The sequence below is a fragment of the Mytilus trossulus genome, chromosome 2 (genome assembly GCF_036588685.1).
Source record: "Mytilus trossulus isolate FHL-02 chromosome 2, PNRI_Mtr1.1.1.hap1, whole genome shotgun sequence".
NCBI classification, from domain to species: domain Eukaryota; kingdom Metazoa; phylum Mollusca; class Bivalvia; order Mytilida; family Mytilidae; genus Mytilus; species Mytilus trossulus.
The window spans coordinates 63,598,515-63,616,308 of NC_086374.1; the positions used below are offsets into that span (position 1 = coordinate 63,598,515).

At 31.8% G+C, this 17,794-nt stretch overlaps 1 protein-coding gene across 3 annotated transcripts in view; it reads left to right on the plus strand.

The window, feature by feature from the left end:
• Positions 1-5,638, plus strand: part of LOC134707761 (adenylate kinase isoenzyme 5-like) — a 48,433-nt gene extending 42,795 nt beyond the window's left edge. For all 3 annotated transcript variants that reach the window (XM_063567793.1, XM_063567792.1, XM_063567794.1), the window contains one exon: positions 2,087-5,638. In XM_063567793.1, the coding sequence (XP_063423863.1) occupies positions 2,087-2,158 (72 nt within the window). In that variant the 3' untranslated portion in view covers positions 2,159-5,638. The remainder of the gene's footprint in view (positions 1-2,086) is intronic.
• The last annotated feature ends 12,156 nt before the right edge of the window (positions 5,639-17,794 follow it).

A 17,794-nucleotide genomic window follows, 5' to 3' on the forward strand; every position in this document is an offset into this window, starting at 1 on the left:
AATATATCAAAGTTTACATTCTAACAATTTTGTAAAACTGCCATATTTTGGGGCCAAAAAGGGCTCTTACCGGACCTACTCCTTTTGAAAAAAATTTCGTCGTTTATTGCTATCACGTTGGCGTCGTCTTCTGCGTCCCCGTCGTCGTCGTCGTCTGCGTCCGAATACTTTTAGTTTTCGCACTCTAACTTTAGTAAAAGTGAATAGAAATCTATGAAATTTTAACACAAGGTATATGAGCATAAAAGGAAGGTTGGTATTAATTTTGGGAGTTTTGGTCCCAACATTTTAGGAATTAGGGGCCAAAAAGGGCCCAAATAAGCATTTTCTTGGTTTTCTCACTATAACTTTAGTTTAAGTTAATAGAAATCTATGAAATTTTGACACAAGGTTTATGACCACAAAAGAAAGGTTGGGATTGATTTTTGGAGTTTTGGTTTCAACAGTTTAGGAATTAGGGGCCAAAAAAGGGCCCAAATAAGCATTATTCTTGGTTTTCGCACAATAACTTTGGTTTAAGTAAATAGAAATCAATGAAATTTAAACACAATGTTTATGACCACATAAGGAAGGTTGGTATTGATTTTGGGAGTTTAGGTCCCAACAGTTTAGGAATAAGGGGCCAAAAAGGGACCCAAATAAGCATTTTTCTTGGTTTTCGCACCATAACGTTAGTTTAAGTAAATAGAAATCTATGAAATTTAAACACAAGGTTTATGACCATAAAAGGAAGGTTGGTACTGATTTTGGGAGTTTTGGTCCCAATAGTTTAGGAAAAAGGGGCCCAAAGGGTCCAAAATTAAACTTTGTTTGATTTCATCAAAATTGAATATTTGGGGTTCTTTGATATGCCGAATCTAACTGTGTATGTAGATTCTTAACTTTTAGTCATGTTTTCAAATTGGTCTACATTAAGGTCCAAAGGGTCCAAAATTAAAATAAGTTTGATTTTAACAAAAATTAAATTCTTGGGCCTCTTTGATATGCTGAATCTAAACATGTACTTAGATTTTTTATTATGGGCCCAGTTTTCAAGTTGGTCCAAATCTGGGTCCAAAATTAAACTTTATTTGATTTCATCAAAAATTGAATAAATGGGGTTCGTTGATATGCCAAATCTAACTGTGTATGTAGATTCTTCATTTTTGGTCCCGTTTTCAAATTGGCCTACATTAAGGTCCAAAGGGTCCATAATTAAAATAAGTTTGATTTTAACAAAAATTAAATTCTTGGGCCTCTTTGATATGCTGAATCTAAACATGTACTTAGATTTTTGATTATGGGCCCAGTTTTCAAGTTGGTCCAAATCAGGATCTAAAATTATTATATTAAGTATTGTGCAATAGCAAGTCTTTTCAATTGCACAGTATTGTGCAATGGCAAGAAATATCTAATTTCACAATATTGTGAAATAGCAATTTTTTTTTTTAATTAGAGTTATCTTTCTTTGTCTAGAATAGTAAGCAAGAAATATCTAATTGCAAGAATTTTTTTTAATTGGAGTTATCTTTCTTTGTCCAGAATCAACTTAAATCTTTGTTATATACAATATACAATGTATATTCACTTTTTACTACCAACTGATAAATTTAAATGATCTTTACCTTTCAGTGATAACAAGCAGTTTTTTTACATCTTAATATTTTATGATGTATTTAAATGAGTAGTTATTGTTGCAAACTCCATTAGAATATTTTAATTGAGATTAGTTTTGGAATAAGGGAAAGGGGGATGTGATTAAAAAATTGGGTTCAATTTTTCTCATTTGAAATTTCATAAATAAAAAGAAAATTTCTTCAAACATTTTTTTGAGAGGATTAATATTCAACAGCATAGTGAATTGCTCTAAGAGAAAACAAAAATTTTAAGTTCATTAGAACACATTCATTCTGTGTCAGAAACCTATGCTGTGTCAACTATTTAATCACAATCCAAATTTAGAGCTGAATCCAGCTTGAATGTTGTGTCCATACTTGCCCCAACCGTTCAGGGTTCAACCTCTGCGGTCGTATAAAGCTACGCCCTGCGGAGCATCTGGTTTGATATGTTACACAATATAAATCATAAACATTTTTTCCTTTTTCAGATTAAAGCGGAAGGAACAGTAGATGAAATTTTCACAGAAGTTCAGAAATACATGGACTCTAAAAAATGGTAGACATATTGAATTTGGCTCATATATATTAACATTCATTTCATAAGTAAGGAAGTAGACAAAGAAAAAGTTGTACGTTATAACTGGCATTACAAATGTAAAACTATGACTGGCTAGATTCTATATACAGTGAAACCAAAGGAACTGAACTTTTTGCTAAGAGTAGACATTTTATCAGTTTATGCTGGTTTGATAACTGTATATTAATAATTGTTTTTCCTGGTACATAAGTTTTGTAAAAACAGTTTTTAAGTTTATGGAGAATTCAGTTGAGTCAGGTTACCCTAGTACAGTTTATTAGACTAATGTTTAAGTTGAAAGCTACTTGGGGTAATTTAGTAAGTTTTTACAGTATAAAGTTTGTAGGTGTTCGCACACTTCATTGCTCCTGGTCTGCTGGAACGAAATTTTATTTAGAGTTATTTTAAAATTGTTATGCATTGAAATCACAATTTTTTAATTTTTTTAAAAGAAAATGACCTTAAAATCGGTTTTCAAAAACGCAACATAAGGAAATGTTTTGTGCTAGATAAAAATTGTTATTAAGGTAGAATTCAAAGCTTAATGTAGCACTGTATTGATTTAATGTTTGTTTTTTTTTACATTTTTTTGTAAAATGACATTATAATGCTTATTGACTTAAAGCTTGATTTGACCACAAAACAAAACAAAAAAAAAACACCAAAAAAACTGCTTCAAATATAATGAACCCTGCATTTATTCTATCCATGAAAATGAAATGTTGATTGCATCAAGATGTGCTGTAATAATTGTGTGCAAAAATGTTGTAGACAAGAGTTGTGCTAGAAATCCTCAAGGATCATACAGCAGGAGGTATATAATTGCATGGGTGGACATCAAATTAAATTCAATCTTATGCAAAATGATAAAAAAATCATCATACAGAACCATCATTTGGGTAACTCTATCCCATATTTAAAAATGTATAATTTGAAGAAAAAATATGTAATTTTTTGTATTTGAGTAAAATTTTCCAAACACTTAAAAAATTTAGGAAAATATTGATCATAAACAATTAGTGGAAAAACTACTCTTTCATTTGGAAAAATAATCCTTGCATAAAATATTGACTATGCTGGATAAAAAAGTTGTTTTCAGTGTATATGTTATTCAAATATTTCAAGAAAAAGGCATATATTTTCCAAAACCACCCCTTTCTTATTTAATTTATTTCCATTTTCATGTATTTTTTGTCTTATTTAATTTTTCCATTGCTTTGTTATTTATATAGTACTTATGTCATAATTTTCTGTGATATTTAAAGGCATTTTGTTATTTACTGTTAGATGTTAGTTTTTACTATTTATTAAAATAATAAGGCTGTCCCATTAAGCTTGTATTTATCTGTACATAGTATTGTATTACTAAGGGGTATAATTTCATTGATCTTGCTTCAGAAGTAATATCATTGGAATAAAGATAAGCAACTTTAAGTGTTATCTGTTGTTGCAAGATAGTTGATGATTCACAGTGTTATCTCCCTTGATCCAGGTCCCTTTATACTTGTTTATATATAATTATTAGGATGTGATGTGTACCATTGTTTTAATTTGGTATGATTCTTTGTTAAAGATTGTAAAAATCCCCCCTACCCCCCTGAAAAAAAGAAAAACTAAAAAAAACAAAAGCAATTTGCACACAAAACTAAGGATAACAAATGTGTTAAACATCATGCTTTCCAAACTTTAAATCATTAGTTTAGTTTAAACATATTTATTTATAGTGGATTGGAAAACAAGTTTTGCAACTTATATTTATCCCTTTCCACTTTGGGGGTGCGAGTACTGCCTTGAAGTGGCATTAGCCTACTCTTTTTCGAAATTTACAAGGGTGTCTTTAACGTGCAAGAGATATGACTCTCTTAACACAGGTCAGCCATTTATCGTTCCCTTCTGACAAACTATCTTTGTTTCCTCAAGACTATACTCGCAAAATCATTGCTGAATAAGGCATTAGATATTATGATTGTGTCCCTTGTCTGATGCTGGTTCTACTCTAGAATACCATGAGAATATCATTAACTCCTTATTTATCAAATATGACAGTTATAACACAATAAGATCCCATATTTAAGAAGACTTCAATAAAAAAATAATCTGAATAAAAGAAAATGATTTGCTAAGAGTCACATAGTAAATATTCTGTCACTTATTTTATCATTCATGTAGGATCCTTCTAACCTCAAGATTCTTCCTTGTGAGGTAATAATTTGTTTGACATCACTAAACAATAGTAGCTTTATTATTTATTTAGCGTAATCACTTTTCAGGTAAATGGGCCAAATATAAATGCGTCACCACACCTAATTATTGAGCTGAAAGAAAGTATTTACTGGTTTTATTAAATTTAAGATTTTCAAACAATAAAAAATAAATAAAAGAAAATATAGATGAACTTTGCTACAAGTACTAACCTATTTATACATTTGCAATAAAAATCAATTTTGTCAGGGAAGTCAACTTTTGCATTTTTTTTTAATTTAGGGGATTAGTTTAGCTATTTATTATATTTACTATGAATCAACCAACTTTTACACTCTTGTATGCCTCAGTTATATTTTCGTTTAGAGAAACATATCAGTCTTGCAGTAGGACAATTTATATTTTTGGTCTTCTGCATCTCCATTGTTCAGTTATAGAGTTGTGATATTACTATGCATCAGCATTGACTTAAAAAGGAATTTTGAAAATTTTTCTTTTGTTATTTTCTCACTTTAAATCCTAGAGAGGTGAGAGCTCTGTTTCTATCCCAACATCCAAATGTATGTATTTTACGTTTTATTTATTTTTTGTTAATCTGTGTATTTGATATTGATCATTAGATCTGTTATTTTTGTTTATCTTTATTTGTTTGTATTCTTGCTTTCAATATACACTGCCTTATGAAAGTATCTTATAGTAATATATAATATCTTTATAATATTTCATGAAACAATGTTGCATTTTCTAGTTACTGATGAACTGGTAAATTTTCTTGAATAGACTGGATTATCTCCCTTTTTACTTGTAAAGATATTTCTATAGATTAGTAAAAAAATCAATTTTACAAACACATAGATTTTTTTCTGCTAGATTAATGCACCCTGCTATTTTTAAAAAGAACATTTTTGATTTAGTAAATGGCGTAGTAGGATTAGACTTTGGGAAAATTTCATTCCAAATTAAGATATATTTTAGATAACATAAGCATGCTTGATGCTTCCTATTGAAATGTACCCCTAAACCCCCAAAGAAGACAACTCCTGAATTTAGGTGTAAAATGAAATTAAAGATTATATTTAGTTTAAATGTAAACTTTTATGGTAACCTAGATAAGATGTTAGAGCACCATATCATAATATGGCTTATTTGAAATTGATGATCAATCTATCTTCTTCATGTATTTTGTAATGCCAATTTTTTTTTTTTACAGCAAATGAAAACATTACTTGTTCATGAATAAAAAAATATTTTATTGATATTGCCCAAGTCTTAACTTATTATTTCTGCTCAAATTAGGATTTGATTTTAAGTTCTATATGTCCAGATAAATTTTGGAAATATTTATAGTCACATTTATTTGCCATGCACAAAAAAAATTAATGGAAGTTAAAGAAAAACCTACTATAGTCAATTCTAATACATTATCAAAAAACAAAAATTTCGAAAGGACACACAACAGACTACAGATAATTACATACAAAACAAGAGACTAAGCAACACAAACTCCAATTAAACCGGCAATCTCAGGTGCACCAACCAGAAGGGTAGGTAGATTCTTCTCCACATTTAACCCCTGTCAAGTTGTTCTTGACAAGGGAAATTCCACAGAAAATTGGACGTAATTTGGCTTTGACAATTGGAACATATATATACCCTATATGCAAGTTTTTAAGAAATTTTAATACATAGCAATAGAAGTTTATACAAAAGGAACTCAATTATTAGATGTAAGTCAAAATACTTTAAATCTGGTTTACTTTATTTCAACTTTAAAAAAAAAGCCAATTTAAATATACATTCTTGATGCGGTACAAATTAGAACTCAATAGGATCAAGAGTTGAATGAATTCGTGAGGACCAGCAGATTTTCTTAAAGTACCACTAGGGGAAAAAAGATTTTGAGAACTCTGTGTTAGTGTCATTTTATAAATAAAACACAACTCAAGCGTTTACTCATTGAGTTGTTTCTTCGAATAACTTTTCTTTTTGGTTTGAAAATGAAATAAGCAAAAGAAAATGTTTTGGACGAAATTTTAAAATTGCGAATAAAATTTGGACTTTTATCGGGATTCAAATGTTTAATTTTCGTATTACTAAATGATATCAATATTGTTTGCCAGTGCCCGCTCTGGATAGTAAACAAGAAATTGTGTTAGTTACAAATAGTTAAGACAGGCTTTCCATGTCAATTTGCCGCTATTTCACAAAATAAAATTTTCCTTTGATCTTATTGACTGATGATTTTCTCAGCACAGTAGAGTGATACAAAAAAAATTATCGCTAGAAACTAAGTGTGCACGTGCCCGTTGTCCATCGACATAGGCAAAATAGAAATAAACAAACTATCCTTGGTCATCTCAACTCGGATTACTTTTCTCACTTTCGCCGTACCGTCTTAACCGAGAAAATAAATCTATCTCTTTGAGGTGACCAACGATAATCCATAAGTATTCGACGAGTTTTCTGTCCTTGTTGTTGTCCTTTAATAACAAAATAAAATAAAATAAAATATAAGATAGAGCTGCATATTTTTCACACAAACCAAATGACCTATTTGCACTTATGCTGAACGATATGATCAACGTCTTTCAATAACACTTTTAATTTAACTTATTCAACCTTCCTGGTGAAGACAAAAGCTGAAACAAATTACCTTTCCTCTCTGTACTTAGTTAAAAATCAAAAGCACATGACATAATTATAACATAAGCTAATCGAATTAAAGACTTTTTAGATGAACATACAATTTCGTAAATTACTTTGCTAAAATATAACACATTCATTACCCCTCAGTTATTTTGCAATGGTGAGATTTGGAATTTATATGTTAAAAGAAATAAAACGAAATGTAGACTACATATTGATAGGAGCTTGGATGTTCTCTGTTTTAGGGTGGGTGAGTAATAACTAATAACTGTTTTTTGATAATTGAGTTAGTTTCATCATTCGTCTGACATTATTAAATTAGATTTGTAACTATGCATCGACCGACTCCAGGCCTATTTGATTTGCAAAAAAGCTAATTTTTTACAGACTAAATGCATAAACATTCATGATGTTGTTCCTTATATTATATAACTTCCATTTTTAATTTGATGCGACTGTCATGCAAGTGAGAGAGTTAGCTAGCTTTAAAAACAGGTTTGATCCACCATTTTATACATAAGAAAATGCCTATACCAAGTCAGGAATATGACAGTTGTTATATATTCGTTTGATGTGTTTTAGCTTGTGACTTTGCCATTTGATTAGGGACTTTCCGTTTTTTAAATTTTCCTCGGTGTTCAGTATTTTGGGGATTTTACTTATTGATCATATGAATAACATTAACTGTAACATTTGGTTTATATCCATTTGTTTGTTTTACTTCGGATGCCATATTGGTGTAGTTTATGGAGGAGTCGCTGTGGGACACCTTATCAAATAAACTCATCATTGATACAAGGAATACAATTTTCTATTTACGCCAGACGCGAGCAAAATATTGTGATAAGTCAAGTGATAGCAGATTTAATTGTTTTTCAGTTTTCCAGGTTATTTTGTGATGTCATCGATGCTTTGAAGGAGTTGTGTTTTGCATGGTCGTTTCTTTCTGAATCCGTGTTGTAGTGGGTAAAGGATGTGATTTACCTCTGCATGTTTCATGATGTTACTGTTGACTTTATGTTCTATTATTCTGCAGCAGATACATGTTAGGGATATTGGACTTTAGTTATATATGCGATATATTTCTGACCTTTCTTATATGCCGGAATGACATTTGCAATTCGCCAGTCATCGGGTATCTTTCCTTTCTCCGTTGAAAATTATATATGACGATGAAGATTGGAGAAATTCCACTTGCTAGACCTTTCAAGATCATTGGCTTGATTTTATCTGGCCCAGCAGCCTTGATTTTAGTTTTTTTTCAGTTGTTTTTTTCCCACTCCGTTAGTTGTGATGATTATTTGTGCGCTGTCTGGATAGTTTTCTGGTAGTTCTGTAATGATTTTTTTTGTCTTTTCAAATTCTCTTTTACTGATGGGACATGCATGCAGCGGAGAAGACTGATTGAAACTGATCTTACGAATTTTTGCTTTATCTATGGGGTCAGTTTCTAATTAAGTTGTAACTAGAAGTAACGTGATACATTCTTTTCAGTTATTTTCTGTTTTTTTTTGTATTTGAAAGGAAAGCTTTTTTTCACTAAATTTCTTACTGGCTTCTGAACTGTGGTTGGGTTTAATGTATTTTGGGAGCTGTCACTCCCAATTGCCATTATAACAATGTGCAGTAGTGTTACAGCAAATAACTTAAAACTAAAAAAAGATATATTAAAAAGCTCCAACCTAAGAGTTACTAAATGTAATTGTCAACCTCAACTATTTGATGTTATCTTTGATTCAAACATTTTTATTTAAAGTGGCTTGGGGAAAAAAGGTATTACAACTTATATTAATCCCTTTCTACTTTGCTGTTGCGCGTGCTGTCTTGTAGCGACGTTATCCTGCTCTTTTTCGAAATCTTCAAGGGAGTATTTTACGTGCAAAAGATATTGCTCTCTATTAACACGGGTCCGCAATTTACTATTTTTTTTAAGAATTATCATAGTTTCTCAAGACCATAATCTCAAATGGTGTCAAAGGTGAGCCGATAATTCAGTCTCTAAAAATTTCTCCCCGGAACTCGGATCGAACCAGGAACTTCTGTGTCAGACGTTCGATGCGCTAACCATTACAACACGACACTCTTTCGTCTTTCAACCTCTTCGTGGAAACCTTTTAATTTTATTCTGAATTAATGTTATTTTTCTCCTGCTACTATGTCTTTAATGTCGAGTGAAAATATTCTCACCTAAACCTTCTTGTCTTCAACATGTTTAAGAATCAAACAATCAAAGACTTCTATTCAATGAAATACTGACTTTGTTTTGATTTCTAGTGTGCTCAGTAATTAAGACATTTTAATTAAGTCGTCTTTTCCCCTTGCATTGGCTTTCCGTGAAAAAAAACCCTTTTTATTTTTCCTTATCTTTATTGTTTTTCTCCTGTAATTTTTTCTTTAATGTCGAAAATGTTTTGAATAAGATAGAGATTAACGAATTCTCAACTGTGTTCTTGTCTTTAATGATAAGATTATCAAAGAAACGCAGACCTTTAATATTCAAAATAAGCTGTTCTGTCTTAATTAATCATACATTTTTGCCTGTTTGTGCTATATTGCTTTATTTTAAGGAATGCGACAAAGACAAAATTAGCCGATAATGTTTTGGACATTTTGGCGCAAGGTTGATTCTTGCAAATCAAATCATTGATCTGATAAATGTATAGGAGTTATTGCCCTTTTCATTGATTGATTGATTGATTCATTAAATACTTAAATCTTCTTTTTATTAGTTAATGTATTAGGTTAAGGGAGAATCAAATGACAGTGAACTTGTGTAAACAGGAAGAACAGTCATTTTGAACTCGTTTCATACAACCTTTGGAAATCTAGAGTTGTGCCATTTCACATCGTAAATAACTATTTTTATTTTTGGCATATTTCTGTAGTCTTTGCGGTGTGTTTGGAAATTTTAAAATTGTTCCAGCGTTCGCTTAAATTGTATAAATCAAGATTTTGATAGAGTCTTAATTTGAATTGCCATGATTCATTTGTCATCGTGCAATTACCGAAGAAAGATATCTGTTATCCGAAATATCTAATATTTGTATATTTTATAGTTATTTAATGGTGATGTTGTACCCTTTTTGACTTGTTATATATTATATATTGTAGTGTACAGAATCATAGTACATGATCCATCGCCCTGTAAGATTGATCTTTGACTATTTATTCAGTCATTTTATATATATATATCCGATGGATACATCTGTTGTAGGGTTGTCACTGACTCAGACGTACTTATGAATATAATTATTTTCTGTGACTGTATCTTACATTAATTTGTAGGATCCTTTACTATAGATAATTTAGCTGATCTGTAACAATAACATCTTCATGCCTTATATATCATGTACTTTAGTACGCCGCTAGATTAAAACTGACGTGGAAAGGTAACACATGGCCAGCGAAAGCTCTTTTTTTGAGAGCCAAGGTGGTCGTGTGGTCTAGTGGGACGTCTGCAGTGCAGGCGATTTGGTGTCACGATATCACAGTAGCATGGGTTCGAATGCCGGCGAGGGAAGAACCAAAAATTTGCGAAAGCAAATTTACAGATCTAACATTGTTGGGTTGATGTTTAGACGAGTTGTATATATATATTATATCTTCATGCCTTATATATCATGTACTGTAGTACGCCGCTAGATTAAAACTGACGTTGAAAGGTAACACATGCCCACCGAAGCTCTTTTATTGAGAGCCCAGGTGGTCGTGTGGTCTAACGGGACGGCTGCAGTGCATATAAGTACGTCTGAGCCAGTGACAACTCTACAACAGATTTATCCATCGGATCACCATCAGTGATGGTGATACATGGCTGTTTACATTATGTATATACAACTCGTCTTAACATCAACCCAACAATGTTAGACCTGTAAATTTGCTTTCGCAAATTTTTTGTTCTTCCCTCGCCGGGATTCGAACCCATGCTTCTGCGATATCGTGACACCAAATCGCCAGCACTGTAGCCGTCCCGCTAGACCACACGACCACCTTGGCTTAACATCTCCATGCCTTATATATCATGTTATGTAGTACGCCGCTAGATTAACACTGACGTGGAAAGGTAACACATGGCCAGCGAAAGCTTCATTTTTATGAAGCCCAGGAGGTCGTGTGGTCTAGCGGGACGGCTACAAGGCAGGCGATTTGCAGTCACGATATCGCAGTAGCATGGGTTCGAATCCCGGCGAGGGAAGAACGAAAAATTTGCGAAAGCAAATTTACAGATCTAACATTGTTGGGTTGATGTTTAGACGAGTTGTATATACATTATGTACACAGCCATGTATCACCATCATTGATGGCGATCCGATGGATACATCTGTTGTAGGGTTATCACTGACTCAGACGTACTTATGAATATAATTATTTTCTGTGACTGTATCTTACATTAATTTGTAGGATCCTTTACAATAGATAATTTAGCTGATCTGTAACAATAACATCTTCATGCCTTATATATCATGTACTGTAGTACGCCGCTAGATTAAAACTGACGTGGAAAGGTAACATATGGCCACCGAAAGCTCTTTTTTGAGAGCCCAGGTGGTCATGTGGTCTAGCGGGACGGCTGCAGTGCAGGCGATTTGGTGTCACGATATCACAGTAGCATGGGTTCGAATCCCGGCGAGGGAAGAACCAAAAATTTGCGAAAGCAAATTTACAGACCCAACAATGTTAGACCTGTAAATTTGCTTTCGCAAATTTATGGTTCTTCCCTCGCCGGGATTCGAACCCATGCTACTGTGATATCGTGACATATATATATATATGGTACAACTGGTAAATTATAATTTTGAAAAGAAAATCTGTATAGCAACCTTTCTTTCAAAGTCTAAGTATCATATACTTTTTTGCAATATAAATGTTTTTCTTTCATACCAGGGAATATTTTATTTCTTATAATTGTATATTCATTCACATGCGTTATGCAGGCGTCACACTGTCACGATATTTACACACGATGTCTATACGAATATGACATTCCACACGTGTTCATTAAACATGTTTAAAGTCTTTGAAGTATATACAGGAGATGCCAAGTAACCCCAAACTGAAATGGAAATGGATAACTGAATAGGACGTCATTGTTGAGCTTGAATCAACTGCACTCTTTTCAAGGATTCATATTCAAATTTCAACAGGTCATCATAAATAACTCTAAAAAAATTCACGTTGAAATGGACGACTTCATGGGGGAAAAATGCAAAATGTAGTAATTTAAATCTCTGTCAAAATGACTTTGAGGGAATACACAAATTTCGGATGAGTTACACTGGTTGACCAACGGTCAATCTACAAAACTCCGGTCTTTATTCAAATGCCAAGCTAGCCAATGAACGATTTCACCAGAATACCGGCTAGGACCTATACTATGAACGCGGTTTACATGGTGATCACCTGTTCAAACACTGTCCCCTCTAAAGCCGACCAAGACGCAGATAGGCATATACTATCATTCTGTTCTGGGAGACCTATTTGTAATTCCTCATCACAGTGGCGTTTTCTAATTCTAGTATGTAATGCCTGTTTTGATTTCGTTCTTGTGATTCTTGTTCGAAATAAAATAAAATGTAAATTTAATCTTGCTTGATTAAGGTCTTTTATTATATATATATATATATATGTAAATTAATGCCTTTATATGTTTTATCCTTTTAATGGACAATCAAGAAACGTTGATTTTTAGCATGCAAAGTCTCTAGTTTAACCCTAAACCATAGCAATCTAGCTAGTATACTTCGTAAATTTTACGGACGCCATCACGAGTTGGTTCACTGCATATTACATGGAATATCTGTTATATAGATATCGGATATGTCCCTTATGTCAACTACAATCCCGTTCCCTTTTCGCTGATGTGAACTACTGAATTATACTTTTTACCTTTATTTGTGACATTTTTACCTATTGTGTCTGTTTGTTTTATTCGCTCATCATTATCAATATTATTAAATTTTATGATACTGTCGTATAAATGATAGGTTTAGCGCTATAAAATCAGATTCAATTCACCATTTTCTACTTTTGAAAATGCCTGTAACAAGTCAGGAATATGACAGTTATTGTCCATTCGTTTGGTGTGTTTTATCCTTTAATTTTGCCTTTTGATTAGGGACTCTCCGTTTTGAATTTTTCTCGGAGTTCCGTAATTTTGTGATTTTACCTTTTCTATCAAGGGAACGACCGTCTAAATTTCATAGAGAATTTCGGTGAGAAGTATGGTTTATTTTCTCAGTCAGAATATTTGTTTAGTTTTTCGACGCGATCAATCGGATATTTTTATTCTTCAAAATCGAATACTATAAGGTATGGGGGAATTTCTTTCAAAATACATTTTTTGTCATCTATTTTTTTCCTCAAATTCGGGATCAGAATATCTTTTCAGAAATAAAACCAAAACCCCCTAGAAGTCATATGGTCGTTCCCTAACATATACTCTATATTTATGAGGATTCCATAGACACTACTACACTGAAATACTACAGCAACTGTTTGTATTGTACAAATGGTTAGTGGTGTATTGTTAATAAACGACGCAAAAGACAACCTTTTTGTTCTTCGTCTGTTGTCATTTGGTAATGTGCTATTATTTTATTTGTTTATGTATATCTCTGTTTTGGGTTTTCTTGCACATAATTGTACTGTATTCTCATAATGTAATGTTGTCGTTTAGCAGTATATTAGACCAAGTCATAAAGGGCGAGGTTTGGACTGCATCAAATCCAGGTTCAACCCAACATTTTTTTCCGGAAGAGGGCAGTTTTTATCTAATAGATCGTTTTTAGCATGTTGCATTGTCGTTTGTATTTTGTTGCAATTCAGTGTTCTGTTATTTCGTTGTTTCCCTCTGACAGTTGATGTGTTTCCCTTGATTTTAGTTTGTACCACGGATTTGTCGATGTATGACTTTTGAACAGGGGTTTACTACTCGGCAAACCGTCCCTAACTCAATTTCTAAGAAATATTGATGTTTTTCTTACATTAGTCACATATAACACGAGATTTATATGTATGTATTACTTAGGACATGTTACATGTTTTGGTAGATTGGATAAGCTTTACTCAGAGTTTCGCTCTATGAATAATAATAATAATAATAATAATAATAATAATAATAATAATAATAATAATAATAATAATAATAATAATAATAATAATAATAATAATAATAATGATAATAGTATTAATAGTAAAAAATAATGATAATAATAATGATAATAATAATTATAATATTTTGATTCGAGCGTCACTGCATGGTGAGTCTTTTGTAGACGGAAACGCGCGTCTGGTGCAAATATACATTTTTTATCCTGATTTCTATGACGAGTTTATTAATTAATACTAAGAATTAAAAAAAAAAACCAAAAAGAAACAACATACTGACGCTTCGGATGGTCAAATTAAAGAAATAAAACAAAATTAGATGAGAACTTGACAAAGGTCTATGAAATACAAACCACCCTAAGTAGTGTATTTTGATCCTTTTTTATATTACAACCCTGTTATCACTACTACAAACTTGTTGTATTGTTTTAATTTATATTTGTGACATTTAAAATGCGTCTGTCAAACGAGGACAGCGAGACTGTTCTAGACAGTTGGAGGAGCTACTAATTGCGGGTTTTTATTTCCCAGTTGTAGTTATTCAGTTGACAAAAGACAAAACTGTACGAAAAATTACAGGATTAGCCACAATACCGTCGAATTATTAATTACAAATTAATTACAAATATCCATAATAGATACCATTTCGATGAATCGTTGACTCAAATAATTGCTATGGGGACGAATTTTAGAATGGATGATCCACTGACGGTAATGCCGTTTTTCTGTATTTTTAATTAATTATCAATTATCTGAGTGTGCGCTTACCATTATCTAAAATACTATAAAACAATGACTTAATTTTCACATAATCCATTATTTTGATTGGTAGACAACAATCTTGAGGGCATTATTTTTTTTATTTTTTAACAAATCATTTTTAATAAAAGCTGCCCTATATACGATGCGTTTTGAGAATGTTAATTTCCAAAGTTGATATCTATATTTCTGAAGTTAGATTATGGAAAATTTTATTTGAAAAACTAACATGTTACTCTATATAACTGCCACTCAGATCGCCCGAGAGGCACACTCACTCATCATCTTATATGTTATTCAATTAGTTATGACAATAATGTAAAAATCATAATGCCTCCAAGATATTGATCATTTACACAAATTACACAAGTGTTGCAGTTCATTATGTATCTGCAGCTCTAAATCAAATTATGCACAATATTTGGAATGTTTTTAGATACGAATAACTGTTGATTGTGGTAGTGTATCTGAAATTAATACTGTCATGGAAGTGAATGAATGCGCAGGTGCAACACGAACATATTACCCTTAATTTTTGTTTTTTTGCAGTTTTCTGTTGTCCTCGGTGTTGTCAGTTTTACTCATACACATGTAACTAATATTGATACAAACAAATCAGTTGTGTTTAGTTGTCTCTTGTTTAACTGTTAAAATACGATGGCATCATTATACCATTTATATCAGACAAATTTGCGTGCCGTGTTCCCTCCTCTACATTTATATGTTATTTTTTTCTAAAATTATCTCTATCGACAATCAAGTTGTGTGTTTGAAAAGGACGTTACGCGTTTGGTGGGACTTATGTACTTGAACTAATAAAAGTAAAATCACAAAAAAATTATACTCCGAGGAAAACTTAAAACGGAAAATCCCTAATCAAATTGCCAAATCAAACGCTCAAACACATCAAGGAAATGGATAATAACTGTCATATTCCTGACTTGGTACAGGCATTTTCTTATGTAGCATTTCTAGTGACATTTCAACACAGTTAGATTCAACAAGTATTTTATTTTATTTTAGATTAAATTTATTATATCGTAGGAGATTTATTCAGTCACATTTCAAAAATTAATTTTTTTCCCTTTTTGAATATTTGACGAAACATGCAACACATACTTTATATCCAAAAAAATATATTCCATTTTAAGCAGCTCGTTACAGTAAATGAAAACAGCTTTTTTTTTAAATCCGAATTGATACCAATAACAAATACTTATATATCTATCGAGTAGATATTTCGAGCATATTAACTTTTTCTATGACAGTGGCCGTAATTTAAAAAATCAAAACATAATATATTATTTGTCGAATCAACAAAGGCGAAACACACTTCCGTTTTATTGATCGCATTTCATGATTTATTCATGTTTTATTTAATATAGAAATTAGTTTGCACTCAGTTGGGATTATTAGTTTGCTACAATTTGCAATAATTCTATACGGACCTCTTTGACATTTTCTGATAATTACATATCATTGAGGGATCGCGCATCAATTCAAAACACATATACTGTGTACGTAAACTTCTGGAGCCATCTCAAGGTAAGCGTCTTTTTCAAATTTATGTAATCCTTTATTTTTAAATTTACATAAAATATATGAAAGAAACATTACAACGAGTTTAAAATTGTGTGGAAAAATATTATATCAAAAGACTGAACTTTGGCGTAACATAATGTTTTCAAATTAACGGCAAGCTATTTATAAGAGTTCATGATTTTCAAAGCTTAAAAAAATGCTCCATGGGAAAAAATTAAAATGTTTGCAAACGTTATCATGATTATATAAATCTAGAAGTCAGTAAAGCGGTTTTCATTTGTGTCTGTACGTCATATTTGTTTATCGTTTTTTATAATTCTGTACATAAATCAGGTTATAAACATTCTCGTTTGAATTGTTTTACATTTGTAATTTCGTACGGGGTTTGTTTATTGTTGAAGACCGGAATTGACCTGTAGCTGTTATTAAATTTTATGTAGTTTCGTCTTTGATGGAGAGTTGTCTCATATGTCATCGTTCCAATTCTTCTTAAACTTATTCTTATGTATACAGTTATAATTGATGATTGTCGACATAAATTGTTAAAGTTTAAAAGTAGAATATAAGACACCATTTGAATAAAATTTCAATTGTCAGAATTTGCAATATTTACCGATTTTGATCTTCATTTTCTCGAAAACTAGCACGGTAACATATGTTTTTGTGATTTTATCTCTAATCGCATCTCCCATCACCAATTATCTTTCAGCTATTAAACTGACATTGCAATGGGGAAATTGTATCTACTTCAAAAAGGTTACTTACATTAAATGATTCACATCGTCATAATTTCGATGGAAAATAATGCAAATAACAACCTGAGGGTGTCGATGGGCTTACAAAATAGACAATACTATTTTATAATGGGGAAAAAGGGCATGCAATCTCGTTTGAATTATTTTACATTTGTCATTTTGGGGTCTCTTAGAGCTGACTATACGGCATTGTCTAAGCCCATTGTTTAAGGCTGTACGGCGACCTATAGTTGTTAACTTCTGTGCCATTGGCAATTATACCACACATTCGTTTTTTTTTATATATATATATCAGGACTTTATGAAAAAATAGGTTTGAGCTTTATAAACCCCTAACATTGGTAAATCTGGTAAGATTAAAGGTAAACTTATATAAAGAAAAAGCGCAGATTTTCGCTCAATTTGGTTTATGTGTATCAAAGTTTTAAAGCACACATATCCATATTCTTCAGCACAAGTGTCCTACAAGTGTCCTACATGTAGCTGTTGTGATAAAAGTAAAAAGTGCAAACATCCAGCTATATAAACGTCTTTTTTTTGCACATGGTCACCGACGTTGGTGTCCGACAGATAAAAATAAGCACAATCTTTACAAGCCATCAAATTTG